This window comes from Eumetopias jubatus, unplaced genomic scaffold (assembly GCF_037043125.1).
Source record: "Eumetopias jubatus isolate StellerSeaLion01/CBP00866 unplaced genomic scaffold, mEumJub1_p1.0 scaffold_8, whole genome shotgun sequence".
NCBI classification, from domain to species: domain Eukaryota; kingdom Metazoa; phylum Chordata; class Mammalia; order Carnivora; family Otariidae; genus Eumetopias; species Eumetopias jubatus.
In genome coordinates this window covers 117111887-117137310 of record NW_028274814.1, presented here as the reverse complement: position 1 = coordinate 117137310, position 25424 = coordinate 117111887, and the positions used below count along the sequence as shown (strand labels likewise).

The 25424-nt window shown below is 38.9% G+C and overlaps 2 protein-coding genes across 4 annotated transcripts in view; one reads left to right on the top strand and one right to left on the bottom strand.

Moving 5' to 3' along the window:
- METAP2 (methionyl aminopeptidase 2) overlaps positions 1–11023 on the bottom strand; it is a 29542-nt gene extending 18519 nt beyond the window's left edge. The window contains exons 1-3 of one of the 3 annotated variants that reach the window (XM_028105445.2): positions 10787–11023; positions 8914–9021; positions 1325–1390 (exon numbers count right to left, since the gene is read on the bottom strand). In XM_028105445.2, coding sequence (XP_027961246.1) covers positions 1325–1390; positions 8914–9021; positions 10787–10937 — 325 coding nt within the window. In that variant the 5' untranslated portion in view covers positions 10938–11023. The remainder of the gene's footprint in view (positions 1–1324; positions 1391–8913; positions 9022–10786) is intronic. The other 2 variants (XM_028105446.2, XM_028105447.2) reach the window with 2 other exon arrangements.
- Positions 11024–11202: 179 nt separating this feature from the next.
- The window catches only part of LOC148163804 (uncharacterized), a 124349-nt gene continuing 110127 nt past the window's right edge, over positions 11203–25424 (top strand). The window contains 5 exon segments of the mRNA XM_088025735.1: positions 11203–11320; positions 11417–11477; positions 21584–21607; positions 23370–23442; positions 23782–23867. Coding sequence (XP_087881861.1) covers positions 11203–11320; positions 11417–11477; positions 21584–21607; positions 23370–23442; positions 23782–23867 — 362 coding nt within the window.

Sequence of the window (25424 nt, the reverse complement as noted above, 5' to 3'; positions counted from 1 at the left end):
TTACTTGCATGGGTCACGTTTATGAGATAAGCACATAAAGTACTCAGGAAAAGCACAATTATTCTTGATACCAAGACCAGACAAAAGACTGTCTCTTCAGAGTACTCATAAAGAAATATAATCAACAGTAAGTTCAACAACATCCTCAGAGAAAGCACAATAAAAGATGATGGCATCACACTAAAACATCTGTCAGTGGAAGAATTTTACCAAGGGCAAATACAAAATAGTCCCTTAACATTCCTCCCTGCTTACCTACCTTCATTAGGGAGTAATTTAAGAGTATTGGGAGAAATAGTTCTCTCTCAAGCCGTTCTCAGGTAACACCATGTCTCACGAGGACACTTCTAACAATTTTTGAATGGAAGGAATATGACATCACAATCCCTGGAAGATTCCTAGAACACAGGTAACCTGTGCTCATTAAATACAGACTATGCTAGGGATAGAACTGACATCCTATGACTAGAAGGATCTAAAAATAGATGCCTGAATAGAAAAAAAGGCTATCCCACCCTCATCTGAAGACACTTCAGGAAAATTGCTGATAGAGCCAAAACCTTTCTTAAAAAATACTTAAGAATACTTCTCTTAACATAGAGATAAAAATGAACGAAGCCTCCACTATTCCGATTCATAAAATTTTAGCCTGAAAGATTTAAAGGAAGGTATAACCAGATACTCAGTGGTCCCTATAGCCCAAAGGGCATCCAAGATTGGAACTTGCTCTGATTCTCAACCCAACCTTTATTCCCCACTATTATACAATCTCCCCCTGGTCTCCCTAATAGAATTTCAGGTCCCTGAAGAGGTTTGGTTTGCCATTTATAAAAACAAAACACAAGCAGGATCATATTTTAAGTAAATATGAAATAGTACAATGTTATTAATAAAATTTAACCATATGCACAGATTTTAAATAATCGTACTCCTCATTAAATATTTACCAAGAATCTCATAATTTCAAAGCTTGCAGGTGAACTGCAAACTATGTTTATCCTATTACGCACAGTGGTACCACTTTACTCATCCCTGACAGAACTGTTACTTGTATTTTTCAAGTTTTAAATTATAAATTCATTCCTAAAATTGCAGTAAAATGCAACCAACTTATTATTAACATCCCTTAGCTCAATAATAGGTAAAGAAAATACCAACAGATTGTTAAATGAAAAAGTTGTAGGTTTCATTAAATTCCACCTCTAGTAAGCCTAAATTTATCTCCTTGACATACAATGGGATCTTACGCAACTTCAAACCTACTCTTCAAACCTGCTGCTTAATAAACACTTTTTGTCAAGTAAGATCAACTTAAGACACTAACGTCCTCTCTTCTTCTTCTTCTTCTTCTTCTTCTTTCCAGTTGCTCCATCTCCATCCCCATCTCCATCTAGGAAAAGGGCATTTCAAGTACGTATTTATTTAAACCTCATAAGCAGAGGAACAAAGCAAGCACAAGCAGACAAGTACACACACACACACACAAAGAATCTTAAATAGGATATAAAACTGACCCAATATTCTTAGAAAAGAATTCTGAATATTGCTAATGTATCAGAATTTGACTTGTGTAATCAAAAGCACTAAGAAAACTTTACTTTGACTTACTCTAATAAAAGAATTGTTGAATAAGATATTCTTAAGAATAAAAAATGTGTTACCACTCTTTTTCAAAAGCTAGGAAAAAGAACTAGTGTTAGTTTAATACCAATAATAATGACTGTGTGACTTTACCTAAAATAAACTAGTTTGCTTACGTATGCTTTGTGGTTCAACAGTTGTATTTCATGATCTCATGTGATCCTCAAAGCAATTTTATGAGGTAAAACAATGTTTAAGGGACATGCCCAAGAAAATCCCAACTAGTAAATGGCAGAACCAGACCAAGAATATGTCGCCTGATTACTAATCAGGGAGGAGTATTTGAGGTGTCATATTTTAAAATATTTTTTCCTGCATAGTTATTATTAGAGAAAAAGAGTTCTCCTTCTGGATCAAATTATATACAAAAATCAGAGGGCATATATGCTCTTCCTAGGTTCACAGTTCTCAGATGCTCAAAAGAACCGATGCCCAAAAATGGGGATTAAGAATTGTTTCAAAAAATAGTTTGCAAGGGGCACCTGGCTGACTCATTCGGTTAAGTGTCCAACTCTTGATCTCAGCTCAGGTCTTGATCTCAGGGTCGAGTTCAAGCCAAAGTTGACAAAAAGAGTACCCAAAATAGCCAGTATCTGCCTGTCACTTTTTTTTTTTTTTAATTCTATTTATTTATTTGAGCGAGAGACAGAGAGAGCATGAGTGGGGTAGAGGGTGAAGGATAAGTAGACTCCCCGCTGAGCGTGGAGCCAGACATGCGGATCGATCCCAGGACCCTGAGACCATGACCTGAGCCGAAGTCAGATGCTTACCTGACTGAGCCACCATGGCACCCCTGCCTGTCAGTTTTTATAACAATCTTTTATGAAGTCCATACCATACTCTTGAACTTGGAGAAAAGATAAAGAATGCTATTATGGCCAAGACTAAATAAATAGTGACTTAAAACATTTTAAATAAAGAATCAAAAATAGACTGAAGGGTCTGAATTTCTAAAAACACTGCTCAATAAATTTCAACAATCATGAAGTACACCAACCTACCCACAAATCACACTGCTATGAAATAGGAATGAATAGGAAGCTGTGGCAGACAATTAGAAGTTGACAGTTTAATAGTATGTTCACCATACAGTCTTTTAAATGTTTCACATAGTGGCAGTAACTCATGGCTACCATCAGTAATTTTAGATCATGAAATCCATACCCATAAAACAATGTCAAATGACTGTTTACATTTTCTAATCAAAGAGCTCCACCCTTTTTACTCCCAGATTGATAAGCAGGAGCCAAAAAAGAGATCTTCTCACCATTATATTCTAACTATCACACCAAATTGCAACTTTTTTTCTTGAATTTTTACAAAATGATTAGGGGCTTACAATGACCCCTACTTGTCTGTGAGCTCCTTAAAGATTACATAGCATTTCCTAAATTAAGAGACAGGACTAAGCATGTGATAAATATTCACTCTATTCAACAAATGAATGTTCTTTTAGTTTATTTTATCCTGCTTTTTTTCACCTAAATAAGAAACAGGAAACAGCAGTTTAGCAAAGAGGGAGGTAACATGATATAGGGCTTTAATGGACTGAATGACAGGAAACTGCCAATTTTTGACAATTTTTTACTTACGAAATTGCAATTTTTTATTATTATTGTTAATTTGTTTTTTTGAGAGCAAGAGGGAGGGAGAAAGACAGAGAGGGAGAGAGGGAGGGAAGAAGGGAGGGAAGAAGAGAAGAGGGAGAGAGAGAATCCCAAACAAGCTCCACATTCAGCACAGAGCCCAACGTGGGGCTTGATTTCACAACCCTGAGATCATTTCCTGAGCCAAAAATCAAGAGTCAGACACTCAACCCACTGTGCTACCCAGGCACCCCTCATTTTTTTTTTTAAGATTTTCATTTTTAAGTAATCTCTACACCCAATGTGGGGCTTGAACTCACAACCCTGATATCAAGAGTTGTACGCTCTATCAACTGAGCCAGCCAGATGCCCACAAAATTGCAATTTATGTTCAGTCTTATGAATTGGGTACAGGAAACAGGAACACAGTGGAAACACACAAATATGACTGACTTACTCATTATTGGTTTCCAGATTCAAAAGCCCAAAACACAACTTTCAATTTCCTCATGTGTCATATAATCTAATTCACATACTCTGCACTACAATTTTAATAGTAACCTTCATTCATTCAATAAATGTTGCTGACTTCTTAAGTGCCAGGTTATAGGGGCAGAATAGCAAACAAGATAGTCTTTACTCTGGAAGAACCTTCAATGCCTAGCATACTGCTACATACACTAGATGCAACCTAAAACAAATGCCTCAGGATGTATAACCAGTTTTAGGGGCACCTGGGTGGCTCAGTTGGTTAAGCGTCTGCCTTCAGCTCAGGTCATGATCCCAGGGTCCTGGGACTGAGCCCACATAGGTCTCCCTGCTTGGCAGGGAGTCTGCTTCTCCCTCTCCCTCTGTGCCCCTGCCCTGCCCTTGTGCACAAGAGCACAAGCACTCTAAAATAAGTAAATAAAATCTTAAAAGGAATGTATAACCAGTTTTATTTACTTACTTTTTAAAGATTTTATTTATTTATTTGTCAGAGAGAGAGAGAACACAAGCAGGGAGAGCAACAGGCAGAAGCAGAAGCAGACTCCCCATTGAGCAGGGAGTCCGATGCGGACTTGACTCCAGGACCCTAGTCATGACCTGAGCTGAAGGCAGTTGCTTAACCAACTGATCCATCCAGGCACCCCTAACCAGTTTCAAATACATACTAAAAATCCTGCCAGCTCTGTGACCTTGGGCAAATTATTTAGCCTCTCTCTCCCATGGTCTCTTCATCTTTTAAATGAGAGAAGATGAAGCTCTTCCTTTGATACTCAATCATCCTTCTGAGGCTAGTTACTTCATCCAGTGTTCAAGGTCTGTATTCAGTACAGGATAATAGCCGCTGTTTATTGAACTCTTGTGCAAGATAGTAGTAAAGCCTGGATCCAAATACAAACTATATATGCTTATACTCCCATGCATTATACCGTGCCACAATTTATGTTTTTATAAGTCTTTTTTTCACAGCATCCCAGAATATTCTTAACAGGCAGAGGCTGTTTGTATCTATTTCTGTATTAGCCCTATACCCAAATCAAGTAATATTTGCTGAATGAAAATTGGACATCTATATGCAAGAAAAAAAAAGGAATCTGTTCTTACCTTGCACTGTATACAAAAATTAACTCTAAATGGATACATAAAACTTCTTGAAGAGAATATAAGAAAAAAATCTTCATGATCCTACAGACAGTAATTATTTAACTTTTTGGATAACACGCAAAAAACATGACCCATGAAGAAATAAAATAAATGGAACTTCATCAGAATTAAAATCTTTTCTGCTGCAAACAATACCAGCATGAAAGAAAATATTGGTAAAACATATATCAGATAAAGAACTTATATCAAGAATAAAGAACCACTACAACTCAATATGACAACAAATAACCCAACTGAAAAATGGACAAAAGATATGAACAAACATTTCACCAAAGAAATATGAAAGGCAAAAACATGAAAAGATGTTCAACATCATCAGTCATTAGGGAAATGCAAATTAAAACAATGACATCCCACTGCACACCTGTCAGAAAAGCTAATTTAAAAATTAACAATACCAAGTGCTTAAGAGATACAAAGAACCTGGAACTCTCAACCAGTGCTGACGGGAAAGCAAAACGATACAGCTACTCTGAAAAACAGTGATAGTTTCTTTTAAGATTAAACATACACTTCCCATATGACCAGCAACGCTACTCCTAGGTACTCACCTAGGAGAAATGAAAACTTATGCCCAAAGACTTGTATGCAAATGTTGTCTTTATTCATAACACAAAAACTAGAAACAAGCCGAATATCCATCAACTAGTAAGTACGTAAACAGATTTGGAATACTACTCAGCAATAAAATGTAATGATACATATGCAGCTGGATGACTCTCAAAAGTATCACGCTAAGGCAAATAAGCCAAAAAAAGCTGCACACTATAATAATTCCATTTATACGATATTGTAGAAAAAGCTACGTAACAGAAAATGTATCAATGGTTGTGTGGGATCAGGGTATGGAGCAAGAGAATGGACTACAAAAGGGAACTTTTTTGTGGAGATGGAAATGTTAAATGAAAATGGTCTATATCCTGGTTGTGGTTACACAAATGCATACGTTCGTCAAAACTCACCAAACTATACACTTATAAAGGGTGAATATATAGAATGTACAATATCATGAGTAAACCTAATATAAACGATGGACTTGGCACAATAATGATGTGTCAATGTAGGTTCATCCATTGTCACAAATGCACCACTCCAGTGGGGGATGCTGATTATGGGAGAGGCTATGCATGTGTGGTGGTAGGGAGTATATGGGAAATCTCTATACCTTCTGCTTAATTTTGCTGTGAACCTAAGTAAAACTGTTCTAAAACATAAAGTCTATTTTTTGAAAATAGTGAATATAGTCCTGGGCCATCTACACCTTAATAAATTTGACTTAAAACTTTATCGAATTTGTTACTTCTAGCACAATGCTAAATGCCCACAGGATTAACTTTTCATACTCCAGTTTCAAATTAAACACATCTAAAATTAACTCAATACCTTCTTCTTTGCTACACCCCCCTCCCCCAATCTCTTAACCCACTCTCCCTCTACTTCACAATTTCAGTGAACAGCACCAATATTCTGCCACCAAGTTCAAATCTCTAGAGTCTACCTATGCCTCTCCTTCCTTCTCCCGATTTAAAGTCCTTTAAGTCCTTTGAATACTGCTTCCACAAGCACTATTCCATTGGATCCTTCCCTTGCATTCTCATTTATGCCCACCTATTTAAAGAAATTTATTTGAGAGAGAGAGCTCACAGGCATGCATGGGCGGGGGGGGGGGGGGTAGGGGAAGCAAAGCCTGACATGGGGCTCAATCTCAGGACTCTGAGATCATGACCTGAGCTGAAATCAAGAGTTGGAAGCTCAACCGAGCCACCCAGGTGCCCCTCACCAATTCAAATAATCACTATCACATACTTGGGCTGTTAAGTGCCCTCCAAAATGATCTCCAAGTTTTTCCTGGATGTTTCCTCTTTTCTAACAACCCTGCATATATATGAGGACTAAATTATATTTTATAACAGTCTTCTCTCTTTTTAACATTTTCTTTTTTAAGTATGCCTAATGTGGGGACTGAATTCCTGACCCCGAGATCAAGAGTCATATGCTCTACCAACTGAGCTAGCCAGGCACCCCTACAACTTTCTTTTAAAGATGCTCCAAGGTTCCTTCAATAAATCATCTCATATGGCCAGTCTGCACTATTCACTACACTTGGAATACATTCTCAGCATTGTCCTGCCCCAAAGTGGTCTCTTCTGTTTGGTTTTATTCCAGTCCCATTCCTTCCAAAGAGTCTTCCTTCAGCACTCAGCCCGCAATTAATAAACCAGGTACTGGTATATCTTTTTTTTTTTTTAAGATTTTTATTTGTGAGAGAGAGAGAGAGCGAGCACAAGCAGGGGGAGCAGCAGAGGGAGAGGTAGAGGCAGGCTCCTCACTGAGCAAGGAGCCCAATGTGGGACTCGATTCCAGGACCCTGGGATCATGACCTGAGCCGAAGGCAGATGCTTAACAACTGAGCCACCCAGGCGTCCTGGTACTGGTATATCTTTTCCTCCCTTTGTTTTGTCCCTCTACACCACCACCAGTTTTCCTTTAGAACAAAGATTCTGAAATACTAACTTTCCATCTTCTCAAAGAACTCTCATAACAGATTAGTAGTACTGATACTGATTTTTGAAGCAAATAGGAAAATAACTCAATTGGAGAAAACCAATAGTCCTACAATCATCTTTAAAACACTGATTTCCAACCTGACAAATTTTCTCCTTCAATGTCAAGAGATTCATACAACTTCACAGAAGAGCAATGGAACAAAGAACGCTCTTCAAGATTAACGTTGTGATACTCTACACAGTAGGTCCACAGCAATCTATTATATAAGCTTGAGTTTACAAGCCCCTTTCTTGCTAAGAGCTCAAAATATGTTCATAATTTGAAGCACAAACCAAGGTAAAATGGACAAGAGGTTTGCTTAAGGAAAAGCTAACTATTCTCTTGAACCTTGGCACTTTTTCCACCAAATTTTGACTCTAAACTCCTTGAAGGCAGGGAGCTTATGTTTCTAAAGGAGAAACAACTACTCTGCATTATCCTAACATGACAAAGTACAGCAGGTATTTTTTGCTAAGGACTAGAAGACACAAGCCCAAGTTGGCAGTGGTTAAGGAAGAACAGTAGGTCGCAATAGTAGATAATTGAGAATGGGAAAGCCCCATCACCCCTTCTACCAAAAGAGGCTATAGAATAGCAAATATTCCCTCCACTGTCTTACTGATAGCATCAATTTCTAGAATTTCAAGATTTACTATCTTTAAGAAATCTTATAGGACCAACATACTACAAGCAGCTAGGGTCAGGGAATAGAGTAGGACTCTGTTATATAAAAGGACTCCAATATACCCCTTGAGAATAGAAGGAGCTTTTGTACAGAGTAAAAGGAATAGACTTGAAATCAGGTTCTAGGTTCGAAACTTTGGCTCCACTCTACACATACTAGTTGTGTCACATTGGGCAAATGACATAATAACTATCATTTCCTGAGAAGAGCACATATTTTGCTAGGTTTTGTGAAGGTAAAATGAGAACGCATGTGAAAGAATCCTAGGACAGTGCCTTGTACATATTAGTTGTTCAATAAATGTTAAATAGTCCTTCAATTTCTTTTTTCTTTTTAAGATTTTATTTATTTATTTGAGAGAGAGTGAGAGTGAGAGAGCACAAGCAGGAGGAGCGACAGAGGGAGCGGAAGCTGGCTCTCCACTGAGCAGGAAGCAGATGCAATGTGGGGCTAGATCACAGGACCCTGGGATCATGACCCTAGCCAAAGGCAGATGCTTAACCAACTGAGCCACCCAGGTGCCCCAGCAGTCCTTCAATTTCATCTTAATACCCCCTACTTGGCATTTTACCAAGTACATTTTTAAGAAGTTGAGATCTGTGTAATTTGAGCAGTCATTCAACCTATCCAACTTTTTAAGAATTGCTAGTAAATACCTTTTCCTTTTTATCTGTGACACTGAGGCTTTAATGTTAATTAAAACACCAGAGAACCATAAACTATATGGACAAATAAGTAGATTTTGTTTAAAGAATGTCTTATCTTCTTCCTTTTCCAACCACAAAAATCAAATTTACTATTTACCTTCATCATCATCATCTCTTTCTTTCTCTTCCAATGCTTGTCTTTCCAATTGTCTTGCTACCTCATCAACTGAGGCTCCTGTTTCTTTATCAGGTTCCTGTTGCCCTGCTGATCAAATATAACATAAATCAAATCTAATAAAGATACTTTCCAACTAGAATATGTTCTAAGGATCCTGGAGAACACACAAGTCCTTTCCTGCCTGATAACTATTTGCGAAACAAAAACAGAAACATTATTATGAACATAACAGAATTTATTTAATGACAAAAATCCCCCACATCTAAGTAGCACTGTTCTTTCAACAAAATACCCATTACACCTTCTCTGTGCTAGCAACTAAAGGATAAACAAAAACGTGAGTTGGTCCGTATCCGTAAGTTGTCTCACTTTTTAAAGTATGTAACAATTAGACTACTACAACAAACACTTTATTAAACAAACAGGTACTTAAGATAGATAATAAATGCTGAAGGTCTTAGTAAGAGGAGGATTTCAATGGGACACTGGGAACTTCAAGTCTTCATGAGAAATAAGTCATCAAGCTAGGCTGGGTAAAATCAAAATAAATAGGAAAAGATAACTCCATTACTAAAAAACAAAATTCTTGAACAGCTAAGCAAAATACCAGCTTCCCCCTCCACCCAAGTGAATGCAATGTAGCTGTAGTAGCAATAGGTGTGTGTGTAGAAAGAAATAGTATTACCAGTTAGCACATATTGAAGTGATATTCTGGCTACTGTAGAGGATTCATATTGAGAGATACAACTGTTAAAAATGTATTAGCGGCAACTGAATGGACAAACTGAAGAGTTTGAAAGCTAGGAACAGCCCCAAGCCTATGTCCTGGGATTAAATTTTCTCTGTAAGTGTCCCAGCACCCACAACTTTCCCTTTTCAACTCCCATTTAATCAAAATTTCAGAAAGATATTAACCCTTTCCAACCTCTCTCAACTTCACCATCATCACTTATGGCCTCTCCATTTGTCTCTCAATCTTTGTGTGGTTGATTTTAAAAACAGGTACAAACATTGTTTTCCTAAAGTACCACGTACAACAAAAAACACTGACTTCTCAAAAATTTAAGTTCCTAACTCATAATGTAATCCAAGTGTAAACTTTCAGCCTTACCAGTGGATTTAGAGAAGTTCTGTTCCAACCCATAGAATATTCTATCCGAACTGCCTGCAAATGGCATCATAATTCAGGCGTAAAAGCCCTGAGACTCGACGATGCTATGGCTATAGGCAGGTGAAAATTCGCAGCACTACCACGTATTCTGCAATTACTACTCGGTGACATGACCGCGTGGGCATACACACATACACACACACACCTCAAAAGTGCAGCCGGCAACAAAAATCCCTCTGCAAACCGGGAAGGTGGGGGGAGGTGCGGTCAAGGCACTGAGACTTGCCCACTCCACCCCCATCCTTGAAAATACGTTCCAGGTACCTCCAGCAAAGCGGTGACAGTGTGGGTCAGAACCAGATTTTTGAGGAGGGCAAACCGCGAGGAGGGTGGCAGGGTTGAGCCCTGTGCACGGCTTCGAGTCCGCTGCACGATCTGTGTGGGAGCTGAGTTCTGGCTCGTCCAAGGGCTCAGGCCCAGCAACCCCAGAACTACCTCACGACAAGCTGAGGCACCCTTTTCACCCCACCCCACCCCACCCCCAACAGCTCCCTAGTCCCACAGAAAGAAAAGCCGCCTCTTCCCGAGACTGGAAATCTGTAGCCTGGTTTTGACACACACTGTCCTGGGAATCAGTCCGGTGCAGTGTTCGAGTCCCCAGTTTCTGTCACCCCCGCAGGGCCTGGGCCCAGCCGTTCGACCATCCCCGGCGGGGACTGGGAACACATAAAACTCCTTTACCTGTGGCAGCCCCTTTACTCTTCTTCTTCTTCCGTCTTTTTTTCTTGGCTGCTTCCTCAGCTGTAGAGGCAGCTCCCTCTTCTCTGTCGTCTGGATCCAGGTCGCCATTCAGGTGGCTCCCGGAGGACGCTGCCTCCTCCACGCCCGCCATGTTGCCCGAGAGAGCGCGCGCGAGAGTAAGACAGAGCGGCGAGGGCCCGCTCCTTCTTCACCCACCTACACCAGCGACGCCGGAAGCTGCTCTCGATGGTACGGGCGCAAGGAATGCTGGGATGTCGGAGGACTCGTCTGCGCGGGTCGCGCGCGAAAGGGCCCTGGGCTGCGGTCGGGAGGAGCGCAAGGCTGTAGAGTCTGAAGCGCGGCCGGGGCTGGAGTGAACTTATTTGTCCCGCGCCTTGGGCGTTTTCCGGGCAAATATGCCGGCGTTGGGTCAAGTTGAATGCCAGTTCTTGCCCTGTGGCCAGGCCCAGCCTGCCAGAGAGAGGGGCGTCTCTGGTGGAACCGAAAAGTTTTATATTCGCAGTAATATGAAGCGTACCGGAAGCGAGGAGAGGGCCCCAAAAATGTGTTCGCTTGTACCCACTCCTTTTTTATGACTCGAAAGGACTGCGTTGTTTTTCACAATTACAGTTCACGGCGAGGCTGCCCAGGCACTTAAGGAGATGAACCTGCAAAAGAGACTGAAGAGGCAGTCAGCACGGGCTTATTAGTAGAGAAGGCAAGGGAAGACCGCGTCTCAAGACGGAGGGAGTGATTAACTGCAGAGTGCTGCTAGGAGGTCAAGTAAAAGGACTGAAAAATGTCAGTTGTATATAGTAACGTGGAAGCAATTGGTGACTTTATCAAGAGTTACTTAGGTAGAGAGATGGAAGCCGGACTCAAGAAAGTTGAGGAATGAGAAGGAGGTGAGGAAATAGAGAATCTCCTCATCCTTCAAATTTCCTCTTAATGCCACTCCCGCCGAGACTCCTTACTCAGCAATCTAAATCCGTCTCTGCTTTTACAACCTCTTGTTGAATTCTTAACCTTTTTTCATGGCCATTTGTAATAATGTAATCTATTTGAAAAATTATTTTATGTCTATCTCCCCAACTACCTTGAGCTCTGTAAGGACAGGAACCCTGCATATTTTGTATTCTGTTACCAGCACCGTAGAGCATAGTCTGAGCTCAGGAAATACTCATTATATATATAGCACTTCAAAAGCTCCCAAGTCCTTTATTATCTCATTTTACCCACTTTTGAGCTGAGGAAATTAGAGAGTTTTGTGAACTTGCATCAGATCATACAGCAAGTGAATAGCAGAATCTAAACCCAGGTCATCAGGGACCAAAAGTTTAATAGTTCTGTATTCTGCCTTCCCAATTGAAATTTCATATCAGTAAATATTTATTGATTGTAGACTCGAAGTAATTTTTCTTGATGGACGATAAAAAAAAATGAATGGCACAAATCTGTACCCTCAAGAAACTTTAGCATTCAATGAAATAGACCTGTAAATCAATATGAATAAAATAAGGGGCTAATACATTCCTTAAGTCATATATTAATTATTTTCTATTCCAAGCTAGTCTGCACAAAGCTGAGAAATTTTAAGAGTCTAAAAGATCTTCAGACTAGGAGCAAAAATGTGGCTTGTCAAACTCAGGACAAATCAAAGCTCTCACACTTTCAAGTTGCGAAGTTGCTGCCAGAAGTTTTTGAACATCTTAAAAGTAAGATCTGCCACATCGAAAATGCCTTCAAAGTTTGTTGTAAATCTTCCCAGTTCCTCTCTGAATTTTGGGAACACTTGGACTATGGCTACTATTTCAGACCCTTTCCAGGAGACACAGGGTCCTGGAGGACAGAAACAGAACCGTAGGGTTGATAAATGAGTTTTCACAGAGGGGTGCTGGAGATACAGGTTGATCTACAGAATTATCAATGTCAAAATAAAATTTGTTCAGTAAAAAAAATACTAAAATGCAATGATAAAAAAATAGTTTCTTTGTTGCAAAGAGATTGTACTCTACTTCCCATTTCTTTCTTGAAAAGAGGCAAGAAAATAAAACTTTAGGGGCACCTGGGTGGCTCAGTCGTTAGTCTGCCAGGGTCCTGAGCCCTGCATCCGGCTCCCTGCTCTGCAGGAAGCCTGCTTCTCCTTCTCCCACTCCCCCTGCTTGTGTTCCCTCTCTCACTGTCTCTCTCTCTCTCTCAACTAAATAAATAAAATCTTATAAAAAAAAGAACCTTTAAGGTAGTATAAAAACAATACATATCTTAACAGTATGGTAACGGATATTTGGGTGATTATTTTCCAGGACACTCCAGAGTTTGAGGTAACTAAGTAAGTACTTAAAATAATAGCCCATGACACTCCTTATTTTCATCATTTTTCATTTGGTTTTCTCTACAAGAGGAAATTGAATAGGACAAAGGAATGAAAAATGTTGAAAACCTAAGAATCTAAAAGAACTAAGTAAGTAAAAAATGTAAATATAAGGGTAGGCTAGAATATTTTTTCTAGCAAACTACATGAAGTAATTTTGTCTCAGATGGTTAACTAGATAAGCAGACAAAAACATTGTTTTCCTTAGGGAAGTACTTTTCCAAATATGAAGTCAATGAATTATAATAAAATATTTTTTGAGATTTTATTTTTAAGTAATCTCTACACCCAATGTGGGGCTTGAACTCACAACCCCAAGATCAAGAGTCACATGCTCTACTGACTAAGCCATCAGGTGCCCTGATATAATAAGACATTTATTATAATGTCCAGAATTTTATTTTTTGCTGAGAAAATCTTGATTCTCAACATTTTTAGCCCCAGCCTTATTTTTTATTTTGAAGTACTTGCTAGTGGTATGACTTTGGACAAGTCACGTAATTTCTCCCAATTTCTGCTTCTTTATTTGTGTTAACTAACATTACTGTTAGTAAGTCATGCTCTTGAAAATTTTACATTCGTGTGGATCATTTGATGGCCTAGATATCCTAAGGCACACTTATGTATTACTGACCTTTGGCAATGAGTTAGCAAGAAATGTATTAAGAAAAAAAGTTGGGAAAGCTTGATTGCTTAATGTTAAGGGTAAGGATATTTTTTTCATATCGTTATTGTTTAAAAAATGCTATATGGGGTGCCGGAGTGGCCCAGTCAGTTAAGTGTCTGCCTTCGGTTCAGGTCATGATGCTGGGATCCTGGGATTGAGCACTGGGTTGGCTCCCTGCTCAGTAGGGAGTCTTCTTGTCCCTTTCCCTTTGCTCCTCCCCACCGTGTGCTCTCTGTCTCTCAAATAAACAAAATCTTTTTTTAAAATGCTATATAACTCTTTAAAATGTATAGATGTGTATATGCCATATTATGTATGTATGTGTGTGTGTGTGTATATATATATATATATATATATATATATATAATCTCCACACACCGTCACATAGGGGTTAGGGCTTCAACGTGTGAATTTTGGGAGTAACAAAATTCAGATAGTAATACAGTCATTGCCAAATGTCCCCTGTAGAAGGGGGCAAGGAATTAGTCCCAGTTGAGAACAACTGGCATAATGGCGAGAAAAGATATGATGTGTTTAGAGTAAGTACTTTCTGAGGAGTAAATTGAGACCAGATTATAAAGGGCTTTTTATGTTACCCTAAAGAGGATGGTTTTTATTGTAAGGCCTGGAGGTGATATGTGACAGGAATGTTTAAAGTTTATTATTTTTAAAAATGCCTAAAATAGAAGACTATAATAGACATGCCAATAACATGTCAACATAATGAATACTATGTAGCCATTAAAGCCAGTAAAAGGATATGCATGGAGATTATATGGATGAATTTAAATGTTTATATAATACAGAGATTTTCAAGCTAGCTGAAGATTACTGTGATGGCAGTCTAAATTCTAGAGCAGTGGTTCCCATCCAGTACACTGTTTCTCTTGTTTTTTTTAAGTAAAGATTTTTTTTTTATTACGTTAATCACCATGCATTACATCATTAGTTTTTGATGTAGTGTTCCATGATTCATTGTTTGCGTGGAACACCCAGTACTCCATGCAGAACGTGCCCTCCTTAATACCCATCATCAGGCTAACCCATCCCCCCACCCCAGTACACTGTTTCATTTAAAACGTCAAATATATTTAAAGAACTGTTTTCTATGAGAGTATAGTACTTTCTATCTTTTGAAGTCAAAAAGTCTTTTAAAATTATTATTATGAAATGATAGTGAAAGTAGATGATGTTGGGTTATGGGGCCTGACAAAATTAAAAAAAAAAAGTCATACTATGTCAAATATCAAAACCATTTTATAAACTTTTCTGAACAGTTGAAATCTCTAAGTCTGATGGCCTCTATTCTAAAGAAAGAATTGGAAATGACAGAGCCTCATAGTAGGGGAGACTTGCTAAGATGTTATTGTTGATATCAGTAATGATCAGAACTTATATGAAGGCTGTTGGGGGGCTAGAGAGGAGAGGTTGGAGTGCAGAAACATTTTTAACATATTAAGAGAACTTAATGGTCTATTAAATGTGGAGAGGTAGGAGTTGAGGATGACACCCAGGTTTCTGGCTTCGGTTCCTGGGTGCATAGTGGTACCACACTCCCTGAGATAGGGAATAAAGGAGGAGGAGTAGGTTTTGTAGGAGTTTGAGGGGAAGATAAGCTTTGGGCATTTTAAGTTTGAGATGCCTGCAGGGCATCCGGGCAAGATATCTGGTAGTCAGTTAGAAATATGGATCCAAAGATATAGACATGTGACTTGTGAATATGGTAGTTCAGGGAGAAGAGAAAAGGGGCCCCAAACAACACAACCCAGGAGGACACTAACGTTTGGGGATTTTGTTTGCTTACAATGAGAGTGGGAAATTCTGTTAAGAAAACTACAGAAGAATAATAGGACAAGAAGGAGAAAATGCTTTAGAGAATAGTCACATGGAAGTAAGGAGAGAAGAAAGTTTTACAGAACAAAAGTTTGGTCAGTTCTATCATCTGCTGAAGAAAGATCAGGTAGTATGAAGCCTCAAACTAAGCCATTGATTTTAGCCGTCAGGAGGCTAATGGTAACTTTCCTGAGAGTAATTCTGTTAGAAAGCACCAACGGGTGCCTGGGTGGCTCAGTTGTTAAGCGTCTGCCTTTGGCTCAGGTCATTAACCCCGGGGTCCTGGGACTGAGTCCCACATCAGGCTCCCCGCTCGGCGGGGAGCTTCTCCCTCTCCCACTCCCCCTGCTTGTGTTCCGTCTCTCTCTGTCGAATAAATAAATAAGTTCTTAAAAAAAAAAAAAAAAAAAAGCACCGAAAAGGGATCCTCACAAGAGGTTGGGATGCACTATCCCAAACCTTTTTTATCAATGACTCTTGCAGTGCTGCCCTCTTTTGCTCACCTGGAGAGAGCCTTTCTTTGAAATTAAGTGTGGCTCTTTTTCTTTTTTTTAAAGAAAGGGGGAGAGAGAGAGGAGAGAGAGAGGCAGGGGTAGGGGCAGAAGGAGAGGGAGAGAGAGAATCTTAAGCAAGCTCCATGCCCATTGCAGAGCCCAGTGTGGGTCTCAGTCTCACGATCCTGAATGACCTGAGCCAAAATCAAGAGTCAGATGCTTAACAGACTGAGCCACCCAGGCACCCCTAAATGTGGCTCTTTTGCCACTGCTTTTCTATAATCCTTTCCCTACTTTAGTTCTGTCCAACAACATCCTACGTTACCTTAAATTTTTCAATATATTATTACTTCTTTTTGTAACTAGAGAATAGTTAGATACTTAATGATAGAACTTCTTTACTTTCCCCATACTCTCTATGTAGCATCCATGTATTAAGGCTGGACTTTGGGAAAGACATATATGGTTGCAAGCAATATTCCCATGGCCAACATGTCAGGAGTATCATTACTCACATGGAAGTTTCAAGTGTTTATTAGTCAAGGATACATAGGAATCAATATTAAGAGTTCATAAAAGAAAGATAAGAACAACATGAAATACTTGAGACAAATGACAGTACTATTCATAGGCTCCCTCTTCCCATCTCTCCTGATAGTGTTTCCCCACTGCTTATTAAAGAATGAGGGTTGGGGTGCCTAGGTGGCTTAGTTGGTTGAGCATCTGACTCTTGATCTTAGCTCAGGTCTTGATTTCAGGGTCATGAGTTCAAGCCCTGCATGGAGCCTACTTTAAAAAAAAATAAGATGAGGGTTATTTTTGGTGTTAAACGTTGAGTAGGTTGAGTTGAACTGGGAATAAATTGGGAATGAGGTGCTGAGTTGAACTCATAATATATTGTGAATGAGGTTGTAATATGGAGAAGGATTCGACAGGTTCTGAAACTTTTGGTCTCCCCAGGAAACTTTCACACTTGAAAAATTATGGAAGACCCCACAGATTTTTTGTTTATATGATGAAATTCATATGTTGAAAACTAACCCCAGTGTGATGGTATTTGAAGGGAGATGATTAGGTCATGAGAAGAGAGCCCTTATGATTAGGATTAGTATTCTTACAAAAGAGGCTCCAAAGAGATCCCTTGCCCCTTCCACATATGACGATTCGGGCATCTATGAACCAGGAAGCTGGACCTCACCAGACATTGAATCAGACAACTTAATATTGTCTTATAGTTACTGAGGTTTGGTTGACTTTGGTTTTGTTTTTTTGTTTTTATTTTTTCTCTTTTGCTTCAGTTTGGATGGTTCAAGGCCACTTATCATTTCTTTTATAGTGTCTAATTCCTGTCAAAACTATCCAGTTAATTTTTCATTTCAGATACCATATTTTTCAGTTCTAGAATTTCCATTTTGCCCTTTTTTATAGTGTCAATTTCTCTATTAAGATTTTCTATTTGTTGGGGCTCCTGGGTGGCTCAGTCGTTAAACGTCTGCCTTCGGCTCAGGTCATGATCCCAGGGTCCTGGGATCAGGCTCCCTGCTCAGCGGGAAGCCTGCTTCTCCCTCTCCCACTCCCCCTGCTTGTGTTCCCTCTCTCGCTGTGTCTCTCTCTGTCAAATAAATAAAATCTTAAAAAAAAAATAAAAGATTTTGTATTTGTTATCTTATTACATTTATGTATTCCTTTAAATATTTAAACACATAATAGCTGCTTAAGGTTCTCATCGCCTATTTTCATCATCTCTCTAATTTCTGAGTTTACAACTTTTTCTCCTGGTTAAGAGTCACATTTTCCAATTCTTCTCATGTCTAGTAATTTGTTATCTTATGCTGGCCACTACAGACACTACTCTGAGTGACTTTTATTCTCTTTCATAATAGAGTTTTGAATATTATTAAAATAGTTAATTTAGTTGCATCTCGGGGTGCCTGGGTGGCTCAGTCGATTAAATGTCTGCCTTGGGCTCAGGTCATGATCCCAGGGTCCTGGGATCAAGACTCACATCAGGCTCCCTGCTCAGGGAGGGAGGCTTCTCCCTCTGCCCCTAACCCCCCTCATTCTCTTTCTCTCTCTCTAGATGTCTCTTTCTCAAATAAATAAAATCTTTAAAAAAATTTACTTGCATCTCAATGTGATACTTTCAAGGTTTGTTTTTAAATTTTTTTAGACAGAGCTACAGTAGCTTACTCTAAGGTACCACTCTTTTTTTTTTTTAAAGATTTTATTTATTTATTTATTTATTTGACAGAAAGAGTGGCAGGCAGAGGGAGCAGGGGAAGCAAGGAGCCTGATGTGGGACTCGATCCCAAGACCCTGGGATCATGGCCCAAGCTGAAGGCAGCCGCTTAACCAACTGAGCCACCCAGGTGCCCCTAGAGTACCACTCTTTAATATGAAATCCACTAACCATGTATGGCTATTAATAATTGAAATGTGACTAGTCCAAATTGAAGTGTGCTGTAAGTATAAAATGAACACTGAATTTCAAAGACTTAGTGTAAAAAGAGACTGTAAACTATCTCATTAATAATCTTCCAAGTTGTTGGGGTGCCTGGCTGGCTCAGTTGGTAGAGAGTGTGACTCTTGATCTTGGGTTCTGAGTTCAAGCCCCACGTTGGGTGTAGAGATTACTTAATAAAATCTTTTAAAAAATCTTCTTTGTTGGAAAAAAATAATCTCCTATGTTGGTTACATGTTGAAATGATAACTTTTTAGATATTTTGGGTAAAATAAAATATTTTATTAATATTAATGTTGTCTCGGGCCCCTGGGCGGCTCAGTTGGTTAAGTGACTGCCTTCAGCTAGGTCATGATCCTGGAGTCCCAGGATTGAGTTCCACATCGGGCTCCCTGCTCAGCGGGGAGTCTGCTTCTCCCTCTGACCCTCCCCCCTCTCATGCTCTCTCTCTCCCTCATTCTCTCTCTCAAATAAATAAATAAATAAAATCTTTAAAAAATATTAATGTTGTCTGTTAGTTTTACTTTTTTTCCCAAGAGGTTATTAGAAAATTTTAAATAACATTTGTGTCATTATTTTCTCTTGAATAGGGCTACTGTATTGCTAGATTAACCCTGTTCATAAAACCTGGACTTTCTGGGATATCTGCTAAATTTCTGGGGTGGTTAATTAAATCTTTCCACTGTGGTTAGGTGGAACACCAACATCTCCCATCCCTGTTCAACCTGTGATCATTGTTCAGCCCATAGCTTCTCTGTAGTTGTTCTCTTCCTAACAGTTGTTCTTTGTCTTGTGGAGTCTTTTCCTGTGCATTTTTCTCTGTGCAGCTTCCTTCTCACTGATACCTGATCTCTATCTCCATGGTTCAGATGCACCACTATGCTTTATTTGGCCTTTCCCAGTGGAAAGTGCCCCCAGGCAAAAAGCCATTGGGGGGCACAAAGCCATTTTAATCATGAAGTTTCTTCATTTATTTCTCTTGGGTTAGGGATAACAGTTCTATGTTTCCTACTGTTGAATATCTAAAAACAGTTATTTATTTTGCTCAGTTTGATAGTTGTTAATGGTGGAAAATCTTGTGTCCGGTATCAGTTACTCTATCATGATTGAAAGAATTCTTATGATCTTTCACTTCCATGTTGCACTTTTTCCTTAAATGTCTGATGGGTGTTGCTTGCCTGTTAATATTTTACAATGATGCAGTGGAAGAACTGTGATGTCTGTGTTGGTAGGGAGGGCTTTGTCCACTGGGAAGTTTTGCTTTAATGTGAATGGATGAAAAGTCAGTAGATATTAGATGCCTGTAATGGACGCTGTTGGCAGCCTACTTAGAATTCATTTTAGTTTTTTCCTTGCTAACATAATCCTGCCTTAGTTCAGTTGTCCACTCTTCTCTGCCTAACCATGTACCTCACCAGATGAATGTATCCTCAAGGGTACATCCTGATTGGGCTAGGCTAATACACAGCAATTCCAATCATTCCCAGTGATTTGTTTAGGAAAGACATTTGTTGGCAATTTTGGTCAATGAGACACGAAGAAAAATCATTGAGTGGCAGAAGATATTTGCAAATGATATATTCAATAAGGGGTTAATATCCAAAATATATAAAGAATTTATACAATTCAACTCCCAAAGATCAATCCAATTAAGAAATGTGCAGAGGACCTGCATGGACATTTTTCCAAAGAAGACATACAGATGACCAACAGACACATAGAAAGATGCTTAACATGACTAATCTTCAGGCAAATGCAGATCAAGACCACCGTGAAATGTCACCTTATACCTACGAGAATGGCTAAAATAAAAAACACAAGAAATAACAAGTGTTGATGAGGATGTGGAGAAAAGGGAACTCTCCTACACTGCCAATGGGAATGTAAATTGATACAGCCACTGTGGAAAACAGTATGGAGGTTCCTCAAAAAATTACAAATAGAAATACCACATGATCCAATAATTCCACTAGTGGGTATTTACCCAGAGAAAATGAAAATACTAATTCAAAAAGATATGTTCACCCTTATGTTTATTACAGTATTATTTAAAATAGCCAAGATACAGAAGCAATCTAAATGACATATATGTATATGTACACACACACACACACACACACACACACATGCACACAGTAGAATGGTATGCAACTATAAAAAATGTGAGATCTTACTATATGCAATAACATGGATGGACCTAGAAGATATAATGCTAAGTGAAATAAGTCAGACTGAGAAAAAGAAATACCATATGATTTCACTCATATGTGGACTCTAAAAAACAAAACAAATGAATAAGCAAAGAGAACAAACTGAAGGTTGCCAGAGGGAAGGAGGGTGGAAGGAATGGCCAAAGTGGTTGAAGAGGAGTAGGAGATACAGGCTTCCAGTTATGGAATGAGTAAGTCATGGGTATAAAAGGTACAGGGGCACCTGGCAGGCTCAATTGCTGGAGCGTGCGAATCTTGATTTTGGGGTTGTATGTTCGAGCCCCACATTGGGTGTAAAGATTATTTAATGATTAAATCTTAAAAAACATTTTTTTAAATAAAAAGTACGGCATAGGGAATATAGTCAATGATATTGTAATAGCATTGCATGGTGGCAGATGGTAGCTACCCTTGTGGTAAGCATAGCATAACATATAGAGATGTTGAATCACTATGCTGTACACCTAGAACTAATGTAACATTGTGTGCCAGCTATACTCAAAAAATTTTTTAATATAATTATATAGTAAATAAATAAATAAAAATTTAAAAAAAGATAAGCAGTTGAAAACTTCTGGAAAAAGTTTCCTAAGTTTTAAACAAAAAAAGACAAGAGAAAATATAATCCCTTTTCTTCTTTTAGGTGTTTTCAAGTCTGAAAATGATCCTTGAGGATGAAATCTGAAAAACACAGAACAGAAAGATGGGATGATCCTGAGCCTTTGGTGATGTTATTCAGCTACTGGATTGGAAAACCCTAGACTAGTTACTCTACCTCCAAATATGTAAGATATTATATTTCTGTGTTGTTAAATTTCTGGTAATTAAAAATAAAGAAATCCTGACTTATATAAATTCCAGAATGTAGAGGACTTGGTGTTCAGTTGGCTGTCTTAATCCAGAAATTTCAAGCTTACATTTCAAGTGACTGAGGATGAATGAGATAAAAGACATGAATGGAATCAGCTGGTCTTGAAGTTCTGAATGGAACTCTCATATAAGGCTATTTTGGAGTCAGAACCAGCAGATCTCTAATATTCTTTGGGTCTGAAAATTGCAGAAGCTGGTTGGACAAAAGGTTGGTACTTTTTAAGGCACTCGGATATTTTTGAGGACCTGATCTTTGGAATTTGACAGCTCTAGGTTATTATGGGTGGAAGCTGGAACTGGCTGGGGCTCTTGGGTACTCCTTTTTAAAGAAATGGTAATTTACATGTCATAAAATTCACCATTTTAAGGGTACAATTCTGAGGTTTTTAGTATATTTCACCTGTATAATCACTACCACTATCTAATTGTAGAATATTTTTCATGTATCAATTGATAAACATTTGGGTTGTTTCTATTTTTTGGCTACTGTGAATAATGCTACTATGACATAACTGTACAAGTTTTGATGTGGACATAAATGTTTTCATTTCTCTTGGATATATATCTAGGAATACAATTGCTGAGACTTATGGGACAATTCTATGTTTAACATTTCAGTGAACTACCAGACTGTTTTCAAAGGCAACTGCCCCATTGTACAGTCCTACCTGCAGTGTATGAGGTTTCTAATTTCTCCATATCCTTACCATCACTTATTATTGTCTTTTTTTAATTATAGCCATCCTAATAGGTATAAAGTGGTATCTCATTTTGGTTTTGATTGATAGTTAGCTAATTACTAATGATGTTGAGCATTTTTTCATGTGTTATTGGCCATTTGCATATATTCTTTGGAGAAATGTCTATCCAAATCTTTTGTCTATTTTTAAATTGAGTCAGTAAACTTTTATCTTTTTATTGTTGAATTTTAGAGTTCTTTATATATTCTGGATACTAGACTCTTATTACATAGATGATTTGCAAATATTTTTTCCCATTCTGTGATCCATTTTGAATTGATTTTGTTGTTACACGGTAAAGTAGGGGTCTGAGTGTGGATTTGCATTTCTAACAAGGTCCCAGGAGATGCTGAGGCCCCTCGTCCAGGGGGCCACATTTTGAGTGGCATTGCTGTAAATGGCCCTGTCATCAGCAGTGTTACTTATCTTCACTAGTTCCTTCCACATCAAACCTTTGTTCTTGGCCATTGCACTGGCATAGTCATTCTCAACTGGGGGCAGGTTTGATCCCCAAGAGATATTTGGCAATGTCAGGAGACATGTTTTGTTGTCAGCACTGGGTAAGAGGGTATGCTACTGGTATCTGGTTAAGTAGAGGCCAGAGATGCTGCTAAACATCCTACAACGCACAAGGTAGCTTCTTACCACAAAGAATTATCTGGTTCAAAATGTCAGTGATGCCAAGGTTGAGAAACTTGGCAGTGACATGCTATTGCTTTGTTTGCCCACAGCATGTGATCCTTCTGATTGCATCTATGCCAAGTTGATAGCCCATGAAGTAAAGCTACAGATAAAGGAAGAGTTGCATTCCTCCACCCCAAAATTTTTTGTATTTCATTGCAAATAGAATATTTAAACTTTAAAACTATGAAGTGCTTTGAAATATCACCTACAAACATGATAACTTGTCTTCAGAGTTCTAATTTCTCTTTCTTAGGTCTCATGGCAGAATGGGAGACTTGACTGAAGCTAAATCTTTGGACATTGGGCCCACTTCTTTCTTTGATCAGGTAATAATATAGCTCAGTCTCATCAAATTATAGTTTACTTCTCTCTCTCTCTTTTTAAAGATTTTATTTATTTATTTCAGAGAGAGAGAGAGAGAGAGAATGAGCAGTGGGGAGGGGCAGGAGAGAGAGAGAGGGAGAGAGAGAGAAGCAGACTCCCTGCTGAGCAGGAAGCCCAAAGTGGGGCTTGATCCCAGGACCCAGAGATCATGACCTGAGCTGAAGGCAGCCGCTTAACCAACTGAGCCACCCAGGTGCCCCTATAGTATACTTTTCTAAAAATAATTCACTTTGGACCAGTATTTTTCTGTTTTTTAATGAGAAAATTTTCTTTCATTTTAGATGAAACCAAAAAGAAAAAAATGGGAAAAGAGAGAGTGTGAAGACCATTTCCTCTATTTGAGACACACCTTGGGAGCTAATTATAGGTAAAATATTTGGGATTACTCTTCAATTGCTGGGGTTACTTTACATTTTCAAAGAGTTATAAGGTGCTAAGGACCAGTGCTTCCCTACCCTGTTCCCCAATCCGCAACAAACTATATCAAGGAATTTTCCATTTCAAAGCCGACCATGAAGCCAATCAGAGAACTTTATTTTAGCCAGATGAGTGGTTAATGGAAGCATCATAATTGATCCTATCTGACCAGTCACCCTGGTTTGTTTTTTTGGTTATTCCACAACAAACCCAGCCCCACTCTTGCTTTAGGGAGTTTGTCCTAGATGTTCCCTTTAGGGAGTTTGTCCTAGATGTCCTAGATGTTGCTTTCTGTGTTGTTTACTTCCTGTTCCTTTTAAGTCTTTGCTTAAATATCACCATTTTGATGAGATTTTCTTGATTTTCCTATTTCAAATTTCTACCCTGTCCCCAAATTTGCATTCTCTATCCCTCTTCCTAACTGTCCTCTTGCACTTAGCACTTTCCAACCTTCTAAATGTCATTCCTATCTCTTTGTTTACCCTCCCTCTCCTCATGAGAGTATCAGGTCTATAAGGGAAAAAAATTTTTTTTTTAAGATTTTATTTATTTATTTTTATTGAAGAGAGAGAGCTTCCCCAAGCCCGGGGGTGGGGGTGGGGCAGATGGGGTGGGGAGGTGGTGCAGAGTGGGAGGGAGAGGGAAAGGGAGAGAATCCCAAGCAGACTCCATGCTGAGCACAGAGCTGTTGTGGAGCTTGATGTCACCACCCTGAGATCATGATCTGAGCTGAAACCAAGAGTCAGTCACTTACCCAACTGAGCCACTCAGGCTCCCCAAGGGAAGATTTTTTCATCTACTTGACCACTTATATATCCAGTCCCAAAGCAATGCTTGGCACACAGAATGGGCTTAAAAGAGATTTCTAACTTAATAACCATGGAATTGTGTCAGCCCTCAAAGGTAAATGGAACTAGCAATTTCACAATGTTTTTACCCACTACTTACTACAGTTTCTTCACTTGGAAATTAAAATACCCCAACCTGTCTTAGAACATATATCTCAAGGTTGTATAGGGTTTAAAGCTGTCAGTTATACCAATTAGTTCTCGAGCAGCAGTGATTTTGCCCCGTGAGGGATATTGGCCATATCTGAAGGCATTTTGCATTGTCATGTCTAGGGGTGTGGTGCTGTTGTTGTCTAGGGGGCAGAGACTAGGGATGCCGCTAAACATCCTACAGTGCACAGGACAGCCCCCACAACAGAGAATTATCTAGTCCAAAATGTCAGTAAGACCAGAGTTGAGAAACCCTGGTATACACTAATTTGGTAGAGTTTGTTTGTTTGTTTGTTTGTTTGTTTGTTTTGAGCCTGCTATAACTTTTCTCAAGACCACTGCAAGTTGGTGCTCTCTTCAGAAGTCTATCATTTCTTCATTTCCAACTCTTTCTGCAATTCAACATAACTTGGTTATTTTGTATTCGCAGTGCTTGGCTTATAATTGGCACTCAGTAAATGAGCTCAGGTTGTCATATGGGCAATAAGTAGGTCTGTTTCTCATAGAGC